The 22347-nt window shown below is 38.8% G+C and overlaps 1 protein-coding gene across 4 annotated transcripts in view; it reads right to left on the bottom strand.

Moving 5' to 3' along the window:
- The window catches only part of GRID1 (glutamate ionotropic receptor delta type subunit 1), a 592171-nt gene that overhangs the window by 95891 nt on the left and 473933 nt on the right, over positions 1 to 22347 (bottom strand). For all 4 annotated transcript variants that reach the window (XM_057421472.1, XM_057421471.1, XM_057421473.1 and 1 more), the window contains 3 exons: positions 16566 to 16739; positions 4279 to 4440; positions 2981 to 3100 (listed from right to left, as the gene is read on the bottom strand). In XM_057421472.1, the coding sequence (XP_057277455.1) occupies positions 2981 to 3100; positions 4279 to 4440; positions 16566 to 16739 (456 nt within the window). The remainder of the gene's footprint in view (positions 1 to 2980; positions 3101 to 4278; positions 4441 to 16565; positions 16740 to 22347) is intronic.

Raw genomic sequence — 22347 nt, 5'->3', positions numbered from 1 at the left:
TAAGCCAATGAAGCAAATGGGTATAATGATCATTCCCCAGCCATTAGTCATTGCTAGTGCTAGGAATGAACCAAAAGCTCAGGAAGCTTCAGGCAGAAGACATAAAAATGTAAACATACAAGAGATCTCTATGCATCTGGGGCGGGGGGGGGGATCATAAAGAACTAATAAACAAGAATTTAAAATAAAAATAATAATTTTAAAAGCATACTGGTAACTCTAATTCAGAGGAAGACTGTTCAAAAATGAGTAACCCAGCAGTTAAGTCTGGTAGTGAATTTGACATGTGCACCCTTAGCATGACAGGTGGACATAAGAGAGGAAATGAGAAGAAAGGGTTTTTTATCCACTACAAATGCAAATAAAAAAATCTCAAAGGGTTTTGAACATAATAGGTGATTAGTCTCACACCTTCTGCTCCATATGCTTCACCTGAAAACTTTATAACACCTTTGCTTTTTTTTTTCCCAAGTTCTACTTCCTCTGTGTTTCTTTCATTCTTTCTTTAAACATTAGTGTGGCATCAGCCACAATGGTTTGGGTTTTATATATGGGTTTTTACATACACACACGCACACACACACAGATAGCCAGGCTGCTATTTTTAAAGGTGTTTACAGATATTAGGAACATAAATCATACTGAATATCATCATATAATAGGCACTTAAGCCTTTTCAGCTTCTCTGACAATCTTTTGTCAATTTTCAAACACCCTAAGTCACCAAACCGATCTCTCTTTTAATCATGAATACACCATGCTTTTTGAAACTCTACATGCACACGGTGAATAGAAGGCAATCATCTGAGCTTTTTGTAAAGCAAGGTAGTATATTTTAAGGGACATACCCTGTTCTTTTATGTTTAAACCAAAGAAATTAGAGCATTTTCTTAAGTTTTCCTTTCACTAGAGTACATCCAAACAAAGGAAGAAGAAAACATACACACAAAATACCGCCACTATCAGCCTCTACCACAAAAATATGTTGTTAGACTTGTGGAATAAAGGAGAAGGCATATTCAGCTAGTAAATACATATATTTACTTGAAGTCATAACTCAGTCACAGCTAGTGGAAACAGCAATTGTCTGCAGAAAGACCAGATCTCATGGTAGCTGTGAAAATCCAAGATGGGTTGCTATCTCAGACATTCTCCTAGGAGTCTTTCTGGTGAAATGATCCCTGAGAAAGTAATTTTACCTATTTCTTTGCTTTGTCATTCCTTTTCAGTGGTATTTTAGGCTGTCTCTAGTTCACACATCTGGATTCTGTCTCATTTTGGTTAGTGTGCTCCACATACCAAACTAAGTGCTTCTGTATATATGCCACCATATTCAAAATATATATTAGAAGAAAAAGTAATGTGTACTCACACATCATAATTTCCCTTTAAGGCCTCAAATCTGCTCTGAGGGTAATCATGCCAATATTACTGAAAGGTATATTGAAGCATAACACGATTATGTGACTTACTTGAAGTTACTTGGGAATTCTGTAACAAAATGGAACCAAACTCAAACACCCCATGGCATCCATCTGCTAGGGATAACCCAGCACAGATAGGACACTCACGCTTTCCTGCAGTGGCAACTGGAAACAGAGTAGGACAGTCCACAGCACCTCGCAAAGCACCAGATATTTCTGTTTTGCATACTTGTGCACAAAGTGAGGTGGATACTTCTGCTCATGAAATATAATTGCTTCCTAGATCTTCTCAGGCAACACTATTTTATTAAGCAGGCAGCACTGTTTTTAAAATTAAGAGAATTTTTCATCATTCAGGTAGTGCTTTGAACTTAGAACTCGTCATTTGCAAAAGAAATCTAGAAATGAAAGTGCACTGAGAAATAGCCTTTTTTGGTCTTTACAATAAAGGAGGGTGCCTAGCCAACCTGATTTCTTCAGAGACACTTCTTTGGCAACACAAGTTTTTTCAGTTATATACCCTGAAGCTTTATGCATTTTAAAACTCCTTTTCTTTCTGTTGAATTTCTAATAGACATTAGAAGCTTTTGGCTCTATGTCCAGAATCCTCATACCAAATTAGACTCAGAAAGAATCTCAGGCTTAGCTGCTTAAGATGATAATGTAAACACAGGTTCTTTGCTTGTTTTTCCATTTAGACTCATGTAATTCAGGTGAATCAAAACAAAACTAAGAAAACAATGGTCAGATGAAAAGAAAAAGTAAAAAAATTTAATTCTTCATGGAATCTTCTTTGATCAGTTCTGCTGATCAAACATATAGGTTTGATCACCTATAGGTCCTATATCACATATAGGACCTATTGACTGTAACATCTGTATTTCAACCTGTTCTGAAGTTCAGGGGCATTTTGTAGTTTGGGTTCCAGATGGAATCTCACCATTCAATTGGGAGTTTCAGGTATTTTTGAAGCATCCCCTCTGCATGAACATGTTCAAGGTAGCCTTCTCAGCCCACGACAATTTATGTTAGTAATCCCATGGAATCACTTTAATTGGCTTCTAATCCCTACCATTGATAGGTCATCCTTTACACTACATAGCATTATCCATTTGGGAAATTATGTTCTCTAGATTTTTTCATATTTATTTATCTCAAATTCTTGCAGCAGCTATACTTGAAACATTTTTGTGTGTTTAAGTAATTTATATTCTCAGTTAGCTTCCTTACTAAGACAAGTGCCAGCTTTATCAACTATATCTTAATTAAAAATAAAATACATGAGCAGAATTGTGTAAACTTCACTATTAAATTCATGGTATTGTTATGGCACAGCATCAGTACTGCACATGTGGAAACAACTTGCAGGACTCCTGACTAGAAATATAAAATTAGCTTTCAAGATTTAAGTGTGTAAGATATTAGAAAATATTTCTCTTACAGTAAATTTATTCTGCAGTGTAGCACTAATTCATTCTTAAAGAATAACATTTTCTCCCGTGAAGTAGAATGTGTATTACTTAAGGAAAAGAGAGAAAGAAGCAGCATATCTTTACCCTCCGCACATCTTTGCCAAATGTTTCGCTGTAGCTAGTGCCCAGTATTTCAAATTGAACATAGGGGTTGGCGCCATCTTCTCTGAACTCCATAACACCAGTAAGCCCAGTTATATGGCCCTAGGGAAATAAGTTTCAGAAATTTTAGAATAGAACAGATTTGCTTTATAAACACTCCAGCGAACTCAAATGTGGCAATTAAATGTTCTTCAATAGCTCACACACAGCACTGGACACAAGAAATTTTTTTTAGAAAAATTTTTTAGAAAATTACTTTTGGAAGAAAGCCATCAGGTCTTCCATCATGCACAGAGACAGACCTCAAAAAAGAGAAGGACCTTGTTGGACCATAAGACAACAGCCCTTTGAGTGTAATTGAGGGCAGGAGCTTCAGTTACTGGACTGAATACGAAGGCATGAACTCCAAGTCCAAAACAGAGTATGCCTGCCTTGCTCCCAAGAAAGACACGAAGAAAATCTAAAATGTAAGTATTATTAAAACCTCTCTGTGAAAGTATCACAGAGTTTGATTTTGGGTTTGTAGCAAAGCAGCTTGAAATGACACAAAATTTTTAATTAATTTAGTAACAAAGGATGGTGTCACTAGGAATGGTCAGAGCATAACATAACACTTGACCAAACTGCATCATTTACTAGATGAAAACTATCTCATCGATATATATGGGGAAACAGGGGTTTTCTTCTGAATAATTGCTAAAGGTAGCATAGTAAAACTTTAGTATTTTTTCACTAGTATTTATGATCAAATAACATTCATACAGGAAGTTACCATGCATCTGCAAAGCCACAGTACTGTCCATATTTAAGTAATTCAACATGCTGCAAGAAAATGTAACTGTTAGTGACAACTTAGCTAAAACAGATTGCTTTTGCTCTGGGCCTAACTTATGAAGCTAGTTGAGCTGTAGTAAATGGAACATTAAGTCCCAAATGTTTCTGTTGGTGGGCCCCTCGAGCTCCTTAATTTCTCTTGGAGAAATTACTAAAATGCAAGTGTACATCAGTTTCTATGACTATTCCTAACCACACTATCTTCACAGAAGGCAGCTATGAGAACAAAAGTAGAGCATACACCATTGGAGCAACACTGCAGTGTTTCTAATTTATCGTAAATCATTCATTTAATAGTTGTGGATCATTCCTGGTACTTGTTAATTACTTGTAATAAATCAAATAAAATTTCAATAAGGCTTAAAAACTTCTTGAAAAGCTAATCTCAAGTAGGAATGTAGCAACTCTTTCAATTGCTCACACAACTATGGTTTGTCTGTTCTCACCTTCTTAATAGTCTCTAGCATGGATCGTCCTCCATTCCAAGGTTTGGTGGATTTCCTCATGCAGTTCAAACTTGCCATGCTGTGCCATTTCCTGTCCTCCAGTTTTCTGTGGAAAGCATTGGCCAGCATGAGCACACTGTCATACAGGTACAGGTTGGAAACCTGCAAACAATAATAAGAATGAGCCTCACTGTTCATTTAAGCATCCTTTTGAAGAAAATGTAAACAAATCTAAAAAAGATAGAAGTAAAAACTAAAAGCCGGATATGTTTGATATGTTCAACAGTCAAGGCAATTGAGACAAATACCAGAGCTCACTCCCACCTTCTTTCCTGCTTGGCACCTAGGTCCTTCTGGCCAAGGGACGCTAGCACACTTGCATTGCCTGTGCATTACCAGCAGCACTGCAATGCAATTTTATAAAGACATAAGAGATCACGCTTCAAATATAAACTCAAGCTATAGAAGGAGTACATCTATTTATCAATAAAAGACAAAGATTGCTACTTTGCCAGTCCTTTCAACAAGGAGAAGAAAGAATGGAATTAAGTTCTTATTCTTTCTGAGTAATTTCCTTGGTAATTTCTGGCACATCAAAATATAATGCTAATGCAACTGTTCAGAACAGAGGGAGATGAAATTACATTATTACTTTGGTCTTATCTCTGTCCACCAAATATACAGGACACTGGTTACTATTCTCTTTCTCTGGAGCTATTGATTTTAGCCTCCTTATTCTTCAATTTACATGTGAGATAAAGAGAACAATACATGATGAAAGGCTCTAGTAACAACACCACACTAGTAATGCTCAACAAAGTATTTAATTTTTCAAACCAAGGCACGCAATACAAGATCAGATCTTTGACATGCAGTGGTATCCACTGCAACTGGTAAAATTTTAGTAGCAAAAGTTGGCTGAGAGAAGCAAGTTAAAAAAAAATTAGGTAATGTCCACCTGTTTCTGGAGTTTACGAACACCCTTCTTCAAACCTATGCATAGACGCAGGGGTATTGATTTACTCTTTACCAGACTCAAACCTCAGTTAGAATCAGTTGCCAGATACAGCTTTTTTATTATTAAAAAGATATTCTAGCTGAAGGTTTTACTTACAGTGATCCATGGATTTACCATTTATCTTTTGGATTTCTCTAATTCAGCACAGAAAATGTTGCCTAGAGACCAGGAAGGGGCTACACTTGGAAGTTAATACAGCTGCATACTTCCTATAAAAATGTCATTCAGCTGTGAAACCTTAACCTATATTCCTATATTACTGTTGCATCACTGGCTCCAAGTAAATTTCTGCTATTTTGAGATCCTAATCTTCAGAAAAAAAATATTCCATGTTTCATAATCTGGAAAGCAATACAAATTGAGAAACTAGGCACTCTGAAATATCTTCTAGCAGAAGTAAATCAGAACAAAATATATAAAAACAGAAATGCATTTTGAAAGAATTAAAAATAGGAAGAAAATAAAAAAAAATAAAAAGAGGTTGAGGATACCCACTTGTTTAAGGGACTAAATATAAAAAGGGTTTGTAAAATGAAAGTAATGCAAAACCTATGAGAGAATATCACTGAGATATTCTCTCATCAGGCATTGCCATCTATTCTCCCTCCTTTTCTTTCCAGCCTTCCTGAACAAGTAGTCCATATTCAATATATTTGCTATTTAATCCAGTGAAACCTTTACCTTTTAAAGAGTTTCCAAATCAGCTACTTTCCAGATTTCCTCAGACAAGTAGTTAAAGAATTAATAGGAGTTCCAGAAACTAAGTCTCTTCTGCTCAGCTGCATTTGTCTCCCTACTCTGCAGATATTTTCCAAACAACTTCTAAATAAAGACACCAAGCAAATCCTTATTCAACAGGGCACTTTTCCTCTTCTGTGTTAAGCTACTCTTTGGGATGGGGGGAACCAAAACAAGAGTCCAACCCACAAAATAAGCCACCCCAAACCACATACCACAAGACCCACTTGCTTAGAAGTAGATTTATGTGCCTAAGGAAAAATGCCAATTCTTACGTGCCATCATGATCCTTTCTGCTCCCTGCTGAATATGATTTTATACCCTCACTTACTGACAACTCATTGTCTGCTGCCACCACAAATCAGAAATGCTTTTCATTTTCTTGGTTTGGCACTGCTCTTCAGTTCTGGAAAATTGCAGCTTCAGTTCCCCAAAACAGCTTGCCTGATTCGTTAGCAGAGCTCTAGGGCAAAATATAAGATGTACTTGGGTACACTGCTTTCCTTCTCTCTCTTTTTTTTTTTTAATGCTTTTAGAGAAACAGCCACAGTTCCGCATGTATAATTGACTGAAAGCTTTTGAGAATCTACATGACCATGCATCCAAGTCAAATTACTTTATGCTGTAGAGCAAAACAAAACAATATTGTGCTTATCAATGTAATCCTCATAATTCAGTTAGACCTATAACAGATTTTGTATCACTATTGTTTCATGATTTTCTTTTGAAAGAATGATATAAACTGACAGCAAGAAAAGGTCTGCACAAGAGGAGTTTCCCACTATTTACGTCCTGCAATAAATCTGGAGATATGTACGAAGGCGGCAGAAAATGTTGCACAGAATGCAGCAAGTTAATTTTTGCCACAGAAAGAATATTTTGCAAGTCTGTTGTACACTTACCCATACAGTATTTTGCAAAATATAGTATTTTGCCACTCTAGTTCTGTTCTACTGAAAGCCTTGCTAAAAAAAAAGACTATATGGTACTTTTTAATCAGGAAAATTAATTTTTTCATATAATCATAGTCTATTTATTCCTGTAAAAATTACATGCATGCATTACAGAGTTGTGGAACCAGGTCTAATCTGATGCCTAAGTAGCGTTGTTTGAGTGTAGCTGAAGAGTTCATTCCTTCAATATTTACAGGAAGGTATATTATTAAATTACTGGGAAGTATATTTTTATCTTATTTTTTCCTAATTCCTTTCTGAGGTAGAAAAATAAGAACACTTAAATACCTCAGAGACACTTCTCTCCTCAAGACAGTATTAACTTTCTATCTAAATTCATTACTATGTATGTATTTCCTTGTAGAAAAAAGTTACTTATAACAAGCCACAGAAATTCTGGCCCAATCACACAGTAAATCCAGGGCTATAATAATTTCCTTTATTTTCTATTATATTCCTTTTAATACAGCAAAATGTCTGTATATGTACTACATTGTATTTCCAAGACGAGTTTGCTATAACCTCAAGAATATCGATACTGTGAAAAGAAAAAGAGTTCAGTGGACGAAGCCTGTATGCTCTTGTTACTGCAACTGCACACATATTTTAATTTTCAGCTATCAAACTCCTTCTGAATATAGACTTACCACTGAAAGGGAATTTGTGAGATACCCCAAGGAATCAGCTCTACTCTGATTCCACCATTGCAATCAGAGGCATGAGAATATAGTAAATATAAAAATCAGTCTTCAGGTAGCATTCAGAATTAGTAGCAAAGCAAGACAGAAATAAAAGCAAGGGAATGTATTTGGCTACTTTGGGTTTTCCAAGCTCTGAAGCAATTTTTATTTCCCCCATTTATATATTCACAGGTGGAACAGAGGATGCCTGCCATTTCATCAATATATTCAAGAGCATGCCCTGTACATGAGTAATTTTAAGCATGTTCTGGTATACCTTCTGCAAATTATTCCAAACTTTATGAACCTTTATTTTGCAATAAATTAAAAATCCACCATACACTATTAGACCAGAGCAGAAACTTTGAATGAGAGTGGAAATCTCACCCTATCACGTGATTAAATGTCATTTTGTACAAGTTTTTATGTTACATTCATGAGGTTTTCCAGAGTGATTTTACTTTTAAAGTTATATATAAAGATAGCTTTTAGCTCCTTCAGAGGCACTAATTATAGACAAGTACTCTTCTGGGAAGACCAGCAAGGCACAAAGACTGACCTCCAGTTGCTAGCAGAGCCAGAAGTCTAGCCAGATAGGACCACTGAAGAGACCAGCTGGGAAGACAAGCTGACACCCAGAGGCCACTGTTTCAAAAACTCATTCCCAAGCTGGGCATCTGTACCCTGCTGCTGCCAAAATCACCCTCTGAGAGGCCACAGCAGTCAGCTCCAAGGATGAAGCAGATGGAAGAGGAGCATAGACCAAGTGCAGCCTGCCAGCAGCAGAAACACTTGCTGCCTGGGGAGTGATATCATTGTGCTTGCATATGCATACACCATCATGCCCTGAAACCGTGTTTCAACTTTCAAAGTTCAAGTACTGCCAAACGCAGTTATGAGCTTGTGTCTAATGACAGAATGCATCTTACTAGAAGCAGTGAAAATTAATGGTTTACTTATGGTATGATGCTGTGCTTACAAGGATATTTTCAGAGTGCAGAGACTGAAAATTTGAGCTATTTAATTTTCTTAAATTAGTTTCATACAACCATAGAATGGTTTGGGTTGGAAAGGACCTTAATGATTCTCTAGTTCCAACCCCCAGTGCCATGGGCAGAGACAGCTTCCACTAGAGCAGGTTGCTCAAAGCCTCATCCAACCTGGCCTTGAACACTTCCAGGGATGGGACAGCCAGAGCTTCTCTGGGCAACCTGTGCCAATGTCTCACCACTCTTAGTAAAAAACTTCTTCCTTAGATCTAATCTAAGTCTACACTCCTCAAGTTTAAAACAATTCCCCCTTGTCCTATCATTTCATGTGATAGGACACATCCTAGCCTATATTTACCCCCTTGTAAAAATTCCCTCTCCAGCTTTCCTGTAGGCCCCCTTTAGGTACTGGAAGCTGCTTCTAAGGTCTCCTGGAGCCTTCTCTTCTCCAGGCTGAACAAGACCAACTCTCTCAGCCTGTCTCAATAGAAGAAGTGCTTGAGCCTTCTGATCATCTTCCTGGCCCTCCTCTGGACTCGCTCAAACACGTCCATGTCCTTCTTGTGTTGGGGGCCCCAGAGCTGAATGCAGTACTCCACGAGGAGTCTCACAAGAGCAGACTAGAAGAGAATCAGCTTCCTTAGACACTCACAAACCTGACCTTCTCCTACAGCAGATGGTTCTTCATTCTCCCAGTCCCTGCATTTGTCTTCTGCGACTTGGGAGTTGTGGATGGAGCGCTTAATGGTGAAGACCAAGGCAAAAAAGTTGCTGAGTACCTCAGCCTTCCCCATGTTCTGGGTAACTAGGTCTCCTGTTTCCTTCCCCAGAGGGACCACATTTTCCCAAGGCTTCCTTTTACCAACAATGTACCTACAGAAGCTTTTCTTGTTACCCTTGACATCACTGGCCAGATTTAATTCCATCAAGGCTTTAGCTTTCCTAACTGAACCTTGGCTGCTTGAACAATTTCTCTATTCCTCCCAGGCTAGTCATCCTTGCTTCCACCCTCTGCAGGCTTCCTTCTTGTGTTGGAGCTCTTCCAGGAGTTCCTTGTTCATCTACAGAGGCCTTCTGGCATTCTTGCCTGACTTCCTCTTTGTTGGGATGCATCACTCCTGAGCTTGGAGGAGGCGATCCTTGAATATTAACTTGATTTTTTGGGCCCATCTTCCCTCCAGGGCTCTATGCCATGGTACTCTACTCAGCAGATCCCTGAAGAGGCCAAAGTCTGCTCTCCTGAAGTCCAGGGTAGCAAGCTTGGTGTTCTCACTGCTCTAAGAATCTTGGCAAGCCTATGATTGAAGATGCTCTTCCTCTTCTCTGACAGATGGGCCCATCAGCTCCCAGCAGACCAGTTTTCTCAAAGTGAGTCCCATGGCCTAAGTAGCCAAACCGCCGGCTATGGCACCAGTCCCTTAACCACCTGTTGATTCACCAGATTTGACTGAACCCTTCAAACCCCCTTCCCTTTGAGCAGAAGGACTGATGAAGGAACTTCCTGCGCTCCAGAGTCCCTTACTGCTGCTCCCAGGGCTCTGTTATCCTTTTTGATACTCGTCAGGCTGCTCCTGGCTGTACCACTGGTGCCCACATGAAACAAAAGCCGCAGATATAGTAATCGGTGGACTGTAGGAGGCTTGGTAGTCTCTCAGTGACATCCCTGATACAAACCCTTGGGGAGCAGAACACCTCTCTAGAGAGTGCATCAAGTCAGCAAATGGGTGCCTAGCTACCTCTCAGAAGAGAGTCACCTACTACCATCACCCTTTGCCTTTTCTTAGTGGCACTGGTTGTTATACAGGGTCACAGGATCAGCTGCCTTACTCAGCTCCAGCTTCTCTCCTGATGTGATGGGTCTTTCTTCTCTAGTCTGCAGAGCAGTGAAGCAGTTCTGGAAGGACATCTCAGGCTTCAGGTGAAGTCTCTTCCTCCTGTGGGTCCTTGCTGTTGCAATATTCAACTCTTCTGCATTACTGACCCTCCTCCCTTATGTGTGTGCCAGTGGGGGAGGTTTTGGCTGCTTGGCTGTGGATCCACTGCATACTGCGCTTGGAATCAGCTATCTAACTCCCTGTCAGCCTCCCTGATGTTACCTAGCCTCCTTACCGCCTCCCGCAGCTCAGCCACCTGCTGCAGGAGGTCCTCCACCTGGGCACACCTTCTGCAGAGGCAGGTCTGCTGCCTGTCCTTGCTCCAGGAGAAAGGTCTGGGAAATTCCTGCAGTCTGAAGTTTGCACTACAGCCTCTCCCTGCACCCAGGGCAATTGGCGCTGAGCCTCCAGCTGGAGCTGCAGTTTTTGCTCTCAGAGAAGCTCCTGCCATTCTGTCTTGAGGGTCAGGTAGGACGGGTGCCCCTGGTCTGTGTAGATGGTTACAGAATGGTTACTGGGTTGTGTGTACTTCAGGTCTCTCCACTTGGCCAGTGGAATGGCCCTCTCCTGTACAAACCACTGACTGGTTGCTGCACGCCACCCTGTTTGCCTGCTGTGCTCACAGCGCTCCCCAGGGCTGCCCTCTGTGGGAGTGGGGGGTGGTACCCACAACTCCTGTCCTGGCCCCCGCTTAATCAGCCTGTCTCATTTGCAGAGCCCCTTGTGAGACTTTGTGTGAATGCCCTTAAATGCATGCTTTGCTACTCACGGAGAACAAAATCACAGCCAGCAGTCTGGCATTCATGCGAAAACCAGAGTCAAAAAACAAACATTCATTGAAAACTCAAATGTCAGCTTCAAACTTCCAAAGGGCTATTTATTAACACTGAGGTAAATGAAAGCCTGAATAAAATTTTCCAAAAAGCTCAGAAAAACAGTCCTCAATTGTATATTCATTCAAGCCTTCTGACAGTAAGGAATCTAACTAGTGTATTATTTAGTGCTTTGCCCATTCTAGTTTTAAGTACTTCAAACAATGAGGCCTCTAAAGATTTCTTTGGAAGACTGCACTCTCAGAATCTGAGGTTTTAAATGATCAACAGCTTTTTTTTCCTTTTTTTTTTCCTATTTTTACTGAGTTACACGTCACACCACTTTTCCCTACCCTCGGTTTTTATTCCCTGAATTTTTACTGTCCTTCAGCTATTTCAGTATCATAAATGTTTCCTTATTCAGTATGTTTTATAACGTGCTAACATTAATACTGTTATATGTATTAATATACATAATATTAATAATCACAGGCCTTGATTGCCCAAGCTTGTTAGTTGCAGGTGTTAGCTTTTCTTACTAAACATCTCAGAATTTGGCACAGCTAACACTAACTGTCCAGAGAAAGTCTAGCAGAAGACATTTGATAAGGAAAACTGAACACAACCAAGACTCAGTCAGGAGCACAAGAGGTAGTATTGGAATTGCAAAGCAGAGTATAAGATTATAACTTTACCCTACCTCATTTACAAAGAAATATGTTTGCAAATTAGGTTTCAGAGGCAGTAAAAAAATGAAAAACAGAGACACTGACCCTTTTTTCTAGCCACCGCTGCCCAATCCCTGATAAAGCACTGAACAAAAATTAGGTGAAATAATTATGCAAATAGAGAACTCCAGCAGTTAAAAAAGGTAGTTTGAACAGAGAGGAAAATCCTGCTCCAGAGAGTATATGTGGTTCTAGCCTCCACAGTGCTCACAAAATCCCATGTGGCCAGAAGGTACCCATGATTGCTTGGTGTTTTAACCAATTATGCTAATGCAGCTTGTATAGAACACTTGCCATTGGGCTTCAGGGAGAGAATACCATGCAATGTGCAGTAAAGGATGTTTTTCATTCATCTGGTACTCAAACAGTCTCACTGCACCTGAATATTGAGCCAAAAGTTCAAATTAAACTTTGCTAAAGAGACATGGAATTATAGGTTTGTAGTGAAAGGAAAATTAAAATGAGTCTCTCCAATCCTTTACTGGAGAAAGGAAATGTTTTAATAGGGCTTAATCAATATTTTCTGCCCCCAGTAACACTTAACAGCTATGTAAACAGGTCAAATGAGAGTAAAGCTATTTAATCTGATAAAACTACAGGATCAGGCCCTGAAGTTTAGGCAGCCAAACAGGTCTCTAAAAAATAACTCCACTTACAGTAGTTAAATTGCAGTCATTCCTGAAGACAGTTCATGAATAAAAACACAGCTCTGTAGGAGCAACTGCTAAGAGATGCCTACAAAGATATCTGATGGTCAAGTCTTTGAAGAGTGAAATTTTTACACAGAGAAAGAATAGCTGTTTCCATGAATACCCTCCCACAGTTCTCAACATCTTCTCTTCAAATATGGCAAAGCAATGCCTAGAATAAGTTCTTCAGTAGAGAGGCTAGACTCTAAATCCTGTGAGGAATAACGTCATTAATTTTGTGACATAGTTTGCTAGGGTATTCTCTGTTCCTTTTTAATCTTATATATTTTGGACCATGTTAAATTATTTCAGATATGCTGTGCCTGTGTAATATGTTTTAAACTGAATAGAAGCTCACATAGATTGAGCTTATTAACTGTATAAATGGTAAATATGGGAAGAAACAAACTAATGGGAATTACATTTCGAAAGAGAACTTTCTTCAAAAAAATGTAACAGATTGATTTTGAGTTTATGAACACATCATGAATAACCTGATGAAAGAACGAAAATAGGGTTTGTAGACAGAAAATAACAAAGCAGAAGATTTTGGAAAAAAAGCGGGTTATGCATTGAAATTTCTTCAAATTGACTCTGTAAGACTATGTCTGAAATAATCTAAACAGTTTAATAGCAATAATCCTATTAAACACAATTCAACATGCAGGGATACATACAAGCTCTAACCAGGACTCCCTCTCCACATGAGGCAATACTGACAGTGCTGATGGCCCAAGCCACAGGGTAATCACAGCCAATGGAAGACAGCAAGTTCTAAACTGTCTCTTTTCCACTTACAAGAGTAAGAGAGATGGATGCAGAAAATCATATAGGAAGAATAAGAAAGAGAAAAATGTAGTCCTGTGTACTCAAATAAAATGACCAAGACAGGAAACCTTATAAAGCTTTTTCTCCAGTTGAATGAGAAACCCAGCTGGGTATATTATACGTACAAGAAATAAGGGTATGAGCAAAATGTTGACAAGTGGGTTGATGGAATAAGATTGGATTTCCACAAAGCACTCAGAACAGATGAGTTTTTGGATGAGCTTGCAGAACAGCCTGATCTTTAAAAGCCTTGTCAGAATGCCAAACTGGGATGATCACCCACTGAAAAACAACTTTGCAGGATATGGTACTAAAGACACTGAGAGTAAGATCGTTCCAAAAAAAAAAATAATTCATTAATTTAGCCAGAATAAAGTTAATAATCCATGATGTAAATGTTTCTTTCTTTTGCTAGCTTGACAAAAATTCTAAATTCTCCCCTGTAAAAACCTTACAGTTAGAGGCTGACAGAGATTAGCTTACTTTTCTTCAAAGTCATTAAATAAATAATTAACCAACAATGGCTGGTAAGTTACCTTGACAACAAAGAATTATTAATATGAGGTTGCCCAAAGGAGAATGAGCCAGGGATTTCCAAACTGTGGTGTTAATCAAACTACTTCAAAGCAATGCAGAGACTTGGTGCTTGCAGGCGGTCACTGCCTCTGGTGGATTCATGCAGCCTGACATGGAACTGGGAGCTACTGCAGCCTCTGGCAATAAGGGTAATTTAGTGATGTGCTTCTGTACAGCAAAAGGTCAAAACTATTTTTTAAGCAATAAAAAGGAAACAGAATATTGGAAGTACCTGAATTGCAGGACCATTAATAACATGCCAATCATGAATGGAAATTAATATGAGCTTGTATGCACAAAGGGTGTTTTGGCAAAGCCTATGAAAAAGATGCAGCTACAGAATGCTTCGCATATATCTGCACATGCTAAGAGCATCATATGTTCAATCTGTATAAACTTAAAGATAACACAAGATGTACTGGGGGCAGCTAATTTGAGGGATCTCACATGTGCCCTTCACCCTTCATAATATTTCATTCCAGTATGGCTGAACATGACAGTCATGGTATCAACTTCCAAAAGGTAAACTTTATACCTTCCACACTTCTTTATATCTCTCTCATTTTTAAGTTCATAGAGAAGTAACTAAAGGGCAAAGCATAACATTACTGTTCCATTCTCTTAAAGACAGTTTCTAAGCTAGTATATTATTTCTGGAAGGTAAGAACTGAGAAAGTTTTGCTTCTCCAAACCCATATTTGGGAATCGGCAGGAAAAGGGTCCTTCCCAAAGGGCCCTTGTCAGTGAAATTTAGTAATAGGGCCCAAGGCTGTTCACGCTAGAAAAACAGTTACTGTTTTAGCAAATAAGAGCTTGCTGAGAGGGCAAGGGATCTCAGAGCCCTTCAGAAGAGACTCTGAATTAGATTATGCATAAACCAGCATAGACAACAAAACGCAAAATCCTGCTGCTCCCCAATGAGTGATTTGTTGGTGCAGGACAGTGTGCAGGATAGTTAATTTTTTCATCATACTGGAAATTGTCTTAATCGTCCAAAATTGCCCTGTTCTCATTACAGCATACCACAGACAAAGATCAAAAGTGTCTTTTCTTCCTTAGCCAAAACAAGGCATAGACTTTCCCCTGTGCAGAAAAATAGACCAGTACTCAGAACTACAGTGCATACAACTGGAATTTCCCAAACTTTGCCATAGCTATGACAGAATCTGTGTTGCAAGAGGTTGTCTTCAAGAAGGAAACATCCCTATCCATCTCTTAGAGGATTTCAATCAGTAGTTACAACATTTTAATACAGCATAAATAAGTAAAACAAAGATCCCCATCCATGTTCCTTGGGGATTCCTGACCTACCCACTTTTCCTGAGAATCTCCCTACTTTTTGTTTTCCGTAAGCCTCACACCTTGCTCTTCAGAAACTCTTCCAAGCCTGCATGAGTTCCCTCTGTAAGGACCTCTCACTCCACACTGCCTTCCTGACCAAGCTGCAGCAGTCCAGACTGCCAACAAGCTAAACAAGCCCATTCCAGTCTTACAATACCCACTCTTGCCAGCTCGGAGCTTCAGCCACTTGTATCCTCAGTCTATCTCAGGTTAAGACTAAATCTGCAATAAAAGGGTTATAATGAAGATTATATTTTGAGTCTCTCTAAAGTTTTCAGTTTTAGCTAACAGCTTCAACAGTGATACAAATGAGATTCTTAACTGTGTCTAAAGTAAATCAGAAACACGTGGAGAGCCATCATAAGCCCAAAACCTATGGTTCTAAATTATTGAACTATCTTTGGAAATAGAACCTAAAATTACATTTAAATTACTGCAGAAAAATTCTGATATCTGTGATAATATGCCAAGAAATTTTGAGATGTTGCTTATACCAGAGTCAAATCTGTTAGCAAAATCTGGAACTTGATCTAGTAGTGCATATTTTACACGCTCTAACAATTATCAGCTGCTTGAGATTTCTGAGACTATTGAAATGGGACAGATTGAATACATCAGCTGGATTCAGTCCATTTAACCAAGTATGAAATGCTGCACAGCCCAATACCTATCAGAGTTCTGTCATCCTCCCAGATGAACTTTTTCACAACAGATGTCTAATAGGCATAAATATAACAAGCATGCAGTAACTCCACAAGCCTATGATAGCACAAGCTTTTATTTTTTTCACACAAAAGATTCTTAAGGGAATGAAATACACAATATCAGCTCTGAATCAGCACAACCACTTGCTAGCACTTCCTGGACATAACATCACATCTAAAGCACTCAATCTTGGGAAATAAAAAAACAATAATTAAGTCAGGAAAAGTTGACCAAAGATCACATGCTCAGATTTATCTGTAATCATTTTATTCTTCCTCTGATGTAATATAGTCACAGAAAAACTCTCTCATGTTGAATTCCTAAGATGGACTTTTTTGCTGGGCACAGATACTGACCTGCAGCATTTGAAGATAGCCTTCTTGTGGGTCACACAGCAGCGATGATATTCGGTGATTGTTCCTCATGCATCTCTGATTGTTGTCCCTTGAGAGAGGGAAAATTTGCCGGATAACTGTCATCCTCCCCAGAGCACTATGCACCAACTCTAATATTTCATTATCAGTGATTTCCTGTGAAGGGAGACAAAGTTTTTTTTTTTTAAATCATGTATTTGTCCAGACATTTTATATATTCTTTTCGTTATTGGATATTTTTAAAAAGACAATAGAAGAAAAAAGTTACAGATGCACATGCTTTGTCTATGCCAAATGTTCTTATGGTATCATTTTATACATCATCTGAAACAAAAGAAAACAGCTTAACACAGTACCATCTATCTTGGCAATAATAACACACTGCATACCTAGTTCCTCATTTAAAAAAAGGTTGTCCCAATAGGCTTCCAAGTTAAAAACAGCCTTGAAAATAAGTTTATATAGAAAAGTTTTGGTTTAACAGAACAGAACCTCACTACATGCTCAGAACAAAATGACAAATGGAAAACGTAACTACCTTTAGGAAATACATCCCCTACACCTGAGAACAATATTACAAGCAAGTACTTTTCCCATAAGGAAAGTAGATAATTTCTACAGACTAATCCTGATAATGACTCAAGGAAGTCTTTTGAGGTTATCTGTATTAGGAAATGAAAAAAAGGAGAAACTTCATGGAAGGGATTAGCACATTTAGAAATGCAAGTTTCTGCACCAAGAATAATTTTGGATAAGATATAAGGAGATCTCAAGGACAGGCTGCTTTTCTTTCCAGTCTCTGCACTGTCTAAAGCTTCTTTGCAGACCTTTCCATATCCCAGACTCCTAATCTATCTAGGGAGAGAGCCTGCATCTACTGCCCTTACATTGCAACCGAAATCAAGTCAACTATGTGCTCTATATATCTTGAAAAGGCCACAAAACCAGAACCTCTTGTTTTACACCACAGTAAATAATTTGAAAATCATAGGCTTAGCTGATCCTGAAATCGTAACAGTGGTAGAGCTTATGATGGTTATTTCCTGCCAAGAGTTCACTGTGGAGAAGGACAGGCAGTGGCACCACTGACTGTATTTGTTCCCACAGGTGCCTCCTCCACAGAGAGCATCTTTACATCCCAGCTCCTTACCACTGCCACCAGCAGCATCTACAAGTCACATCAGCACATCTCCAGTGTACGTTGGCTGCACTGGCTGCACAGCTGGGCCAATTCATTCTCCAGCCTGCACAGGACTGCTCTCAGTCCGTTGCAGGGTAGAGGGGGCTACAAATAATGAATGTGGCTGTACTTGGTCAACAGGGCTCACACCTTCCAATGTGTCAACCACAGAAGTGACCCTGGCCCTACACTTTAAACATTCAAGAAAAAACAATAAATGTTTTCTTGCCATTTTCTCTGTCAAGCTGTGAGTGAAATGACCACGGAGTTATTATAATTGTTACGGTTGACTAGTACTGTAGCTTTGGCTCACTTTAGTTCTTTGCCGATTTCCCATCAATTTTAGGAACATGAATTTTTAACTTTGCAGAAGGTGAAATTCATTGCATTAACAACAGACCAACTGGTGTGGCATGAAAACAGAAAATAAATATATCCTTATAGAAGCCAAAGATTTTGAGGCTTAATAGAAAATGCTGGGAGGCATCTGTAGCCTTGCGAGAAGTCACCGAAGCAGACCCACAGACCCTCTAGACTGTTGCCTTGGATTTCTTTCTGAGGGACTGAAGGGTATTAAAGCCACCCAGTGTGTCTAAGCTGCAGTCTGAAGGAAAGACAATTTTATGGGATAGCTTTAAATCATAACCTCTTAGGCTGCATCCCTTGGCAGGCAAATTCAGACTGAGTGGTTTCAAACAGAAAAAAGAAAAGATCACGAATCATCCAAACCTTCAGCTCACCTCACACCACACATTTTGTGTCCTCCACAAGTGGTGCGCAGCCTTTCAAAGACATATCATAACCTGTGTGAAAATGCTTGACCTGAAACTTGTAAGCCTATATGTGCTTCTTCCTTGAAGTAAGGTAGTGGAGGAGGACAGCTGTGTTAGACACATTAACCCTGGTTCTTCCCACTTAGCTACAGGCACCAAGTGAGTCCTGAGTGTCAAACCCTAGTTACTATACAGCCGGAGAAGAAAAATGGGAGCCTCTAGAAGGAAATTCAGAACCTAAATTGGGCTAAATCTAACTCTGAAAGTGACACCTTTTTCCGTGTAGACAGCTTACAGTAGTTAAATCTTTCAACACCCCAATTCAGTATATAATGCCAAAGGCAGCAAAGCTCCTGTTTTTTTTCCAGCTGATGGACATTCATACCAACAAATTATCCATTCCTTTTAGAAATTATATTCCTTTTTACAAATGTAAAAGCATAGAAAAAAAAAAGTTCTTCGAAGAGATAAGATCAAAAGGTCATTTTTAAACTGGTGCTCTAAAACCCTAAGCTAACTACAGGCCTTTCCATGCCAGTTCATGAGGTGGTACAGCCACAGGCAGCATCACAGGGCACCTGTGGAAGGTCCAGGAGCAGAAAAGCATGGCTGAGTGTCTGAAATGCAGGTCACCACCATCCCGCACAAGAGCAGCCCAGCTACAGCTTCCCTGGCCTGGGGAGTGCACCCCTTTCTCTTGCCTGGCACTGTCAGTCCCTGCAGACTTGCTTCCAGAAAGCTCACAGTCATAGAATCAGAATAGTTAGGGTTGGAAAGGACCTTAACATCATTTAGTTCCAACCCCCCTGCCATGGGCAGGGACACCACACTAAACCATGTCACCCAAGGCTTTGTCCAACACTGCCTTGAGCACTGCCAAACACAGTCCTGGCTTAGCAGCACATGAAACCTTAAATGGCACACAGAGAAATGTCACCTGCATTCTGACTGTGATAAATATGGGGGGAGGGGGGGTTGGGGAGAGCAGGAAACCAAAACACTAACCCACAAAAACCAAACAAGGGTATGTGAAGCTGGCTCTTACTTTTACACCCCTCAGAATAACAGCATATATCCAAAAAACAGTTCTTGGAGCCACAAGGGAAAAAACATTTCACACTGATCTTACAATTAAAGTCTATTCATCTAGTTATATTTTTTAAAGTAAAGCATTTTCATTACTACACATTATATGAAAACATTCTTTACACTGTGAAACTGACAACTAAGTAAATAATTTAATTTTGTCCAAGAGGGTTTTGGTTTGGGTTTTTTTTTTCCAAACAAACATACCCCAAATTTCCAATCCTGTCCTTGGATCATTACACAGCACAAGACTGCACACAGTAATTGCCATTGACACCATGTGTGAATGCTGTATTCTAAGCAGAGCTTATCAGCTGGTATGGCCAGGCTAGCACTTCTTTCAAAATTCCCTATCACATGCCCTCCTTTTGGCTTTCAGGATCACATGATGTTGCTACTGCAATGTAGGGTAAATTTTGACTTAATATAGATAGTGGCTTCTGCTTATTTCAGCAACATGCTTTAAGGAAGGCTAAAGAGCCTAACTCTATTGCTTTGCACCTTTAATAGCAGTTCGCACTCAGATCTGTAAGGATTGAATTTCTTGAAAGAGGTTGGAGGAAGAGAACTTTACCCAGGAATGAAAGAGGTTTTCTAACTTAAGTTCTGTTAGTCTGGATTTTTCCTTTACTAAGGGAAAGAATTTAGCTATTCCCAATGTTTTAGGGAGCGCTTAAATATTTTGGTAGGTAGACATAAGTGCAAGACTGACTACTATTCACTCAGGCTAATAGTACTTGATTCAACACTGAAGGGGTATTCCTTGATTCAATCACTACTTGATTCAACACTGAAGGGGTATTCCTTTAAACGCTATTTTTTGTTCATGTGGCTTACTAAGGGCAAAGATTACTCTTCAAGAAGTTGTGGTATTCATTTATCTATTTATGTGCACACAGATATTGGTCATTTGGGGAATTCATTTATCTATTTATTTATCTGTACACAAAGAACTTCAGTTAGCTTGCAATATCTAGCCATATTGATCAGGGGAATATTTAAATCTGCTCTAGTTGTGCTCAACCATCATAACACAAATTGCAAAATGAGGCAATTATGTTTCACAATACAATCTCTATGTTTCTAGAGGTAATGACAGAAAATTATAAGTTTTACTGGCATTAATCATTTAAAGAACCAAAACAGATTTCCAGAAAGTATATCCATGAGAAAACTGGAAGATTAAACTGAATGGAAATGAAGACAAGGATGCTCACGGAGACAAGCTACAAATTTATGTGGAATTTTTGCATTAGGATCAATAGTGTTTGTTGGGTTATTCTAGTTCCCCTTAATGCACTATGTACATCTATTAAGGGGAAGTTGTTAATTTCCTGAAAATCCAGAAAACATCCTTCAATTAGTTGTTTTTTTTTTTTTAAATATTAGTGACAGCTTACCATGGATAAATGTATTCAACTTTAACATTACGCCGGCTTTACAGATGCGCCCCCCCCCCCCCCCCCCCCCCCCCCCCCCCCCCCCCCCCCCCCCATATGTATAAAGGTTAATCCTTTAAGGCAAGAGTACAATCCATTTTTCATAGCACAGAAAAAATTCTAATAAAAGTCTGCATGACCACCTGTCCAACTCCCATCCTCATCTTCCTCCCACACGTCCAACACTACCTCACTTCTCTTCCTTTTACCTGATATTCCTAAAAATCTCTACAGGGATGTATTTATAATTTAATTGAATTAGCTCTGTTTCTAGATATAAGGACTCTGTACTGGGTCTCCAAAAGTCTTTCTCAGATAGTAGTGAGTGCCTATACAGTAAAAGATCCTCTGATTTATCAAAATATTATTCCATACTAAAAGTAACTATCACACAAATAAAATTAAAAAAAAAAGAAGAAAAGCACATGAAATGATAGTTATGAAAAGCTGCACAAAACAAACAAAAAAGCCCAACAAAACACCAGTAACTTTAATGTGGATTTCATTGATAAAACATATCATCAAAGCTTAATTAACCTTGCTCCTGGCTGACTGACACTGTTTCTGTGTAATTCATTTAGACAGTAAGGAACTAATGTAATGAAATTTTCACTAGTTCACTACTCCCATGGCTCCAGTTTGAGAATTGAAAGTTAATATTCCTTAAATTTCATATTTGTTATTTCATATGGTACAGAATGTTGTTAAAAAAAACAAACAGGGTAATAAATAATTTTATGGCAATAACAAATACCCCTTTGTATATCATTTGATGAGAGTTAATCTGAATCAATGAGAATCAGTTCAATGGAAAAGCAATAAATGAAAAGCTGTAGGAAGTAGAAGCTCTAACCTTCAGTTTTCAGACTTTCTTTTTTTTTACACCTTATAAGTAAATCTATATTTATAGCACTGAAAGTGACAGTAATTCATCATTAGGCGTCTTTCTATCAAGACTACATACAATTACAATATACTCCTCCATTTCAAATGACTGATATCAAGAAACATGATGCTTGGTTCATTCCTGGCTAAGTCAAAATGCTGGGGCTACCCCAAGACTGGATTTGGCTAACAGAATCTAATCAAATGCAGTAACTCCAGCCTGCTCACTAGTAGAAGTAGAAGGATGGAGCTCCACACTGATTGGAAATCAGCTGAGTCACAGTTCCCATAAATTTCATGTTTGTCAGCAAAAGTACTGAAGAAATGATTCAATCAGAAGTATATTCAGTGACTTTGTATAAACTATCACTGCTACACCTATATTGAAAAAAGATATGTCG

The sequence above is a fragment of the Pezoporus wallicus genome, unplaced genomic scaffold (assembly GCF_028554395.1).
Source record: "Pezoporus wallicus isolate ANWC-B61680 ecotype Strahan unplaced genomic scaffold, APGP_CSIRO_Pwel_v1 contig_4816, whole genome shotgun sequence".
Taxonomy (NCBI): domain Eukaryota; kingdom Metazoa; phylum Chordata; class Aves; order Psittaciformes; family Psittacidae; genus Pezoporus; species Pezoporus wallicus.
Note: the sequence above shows the minus strand (reverse complement) of the source record. Positions and strands in the feature narration are given on the sequence as shown.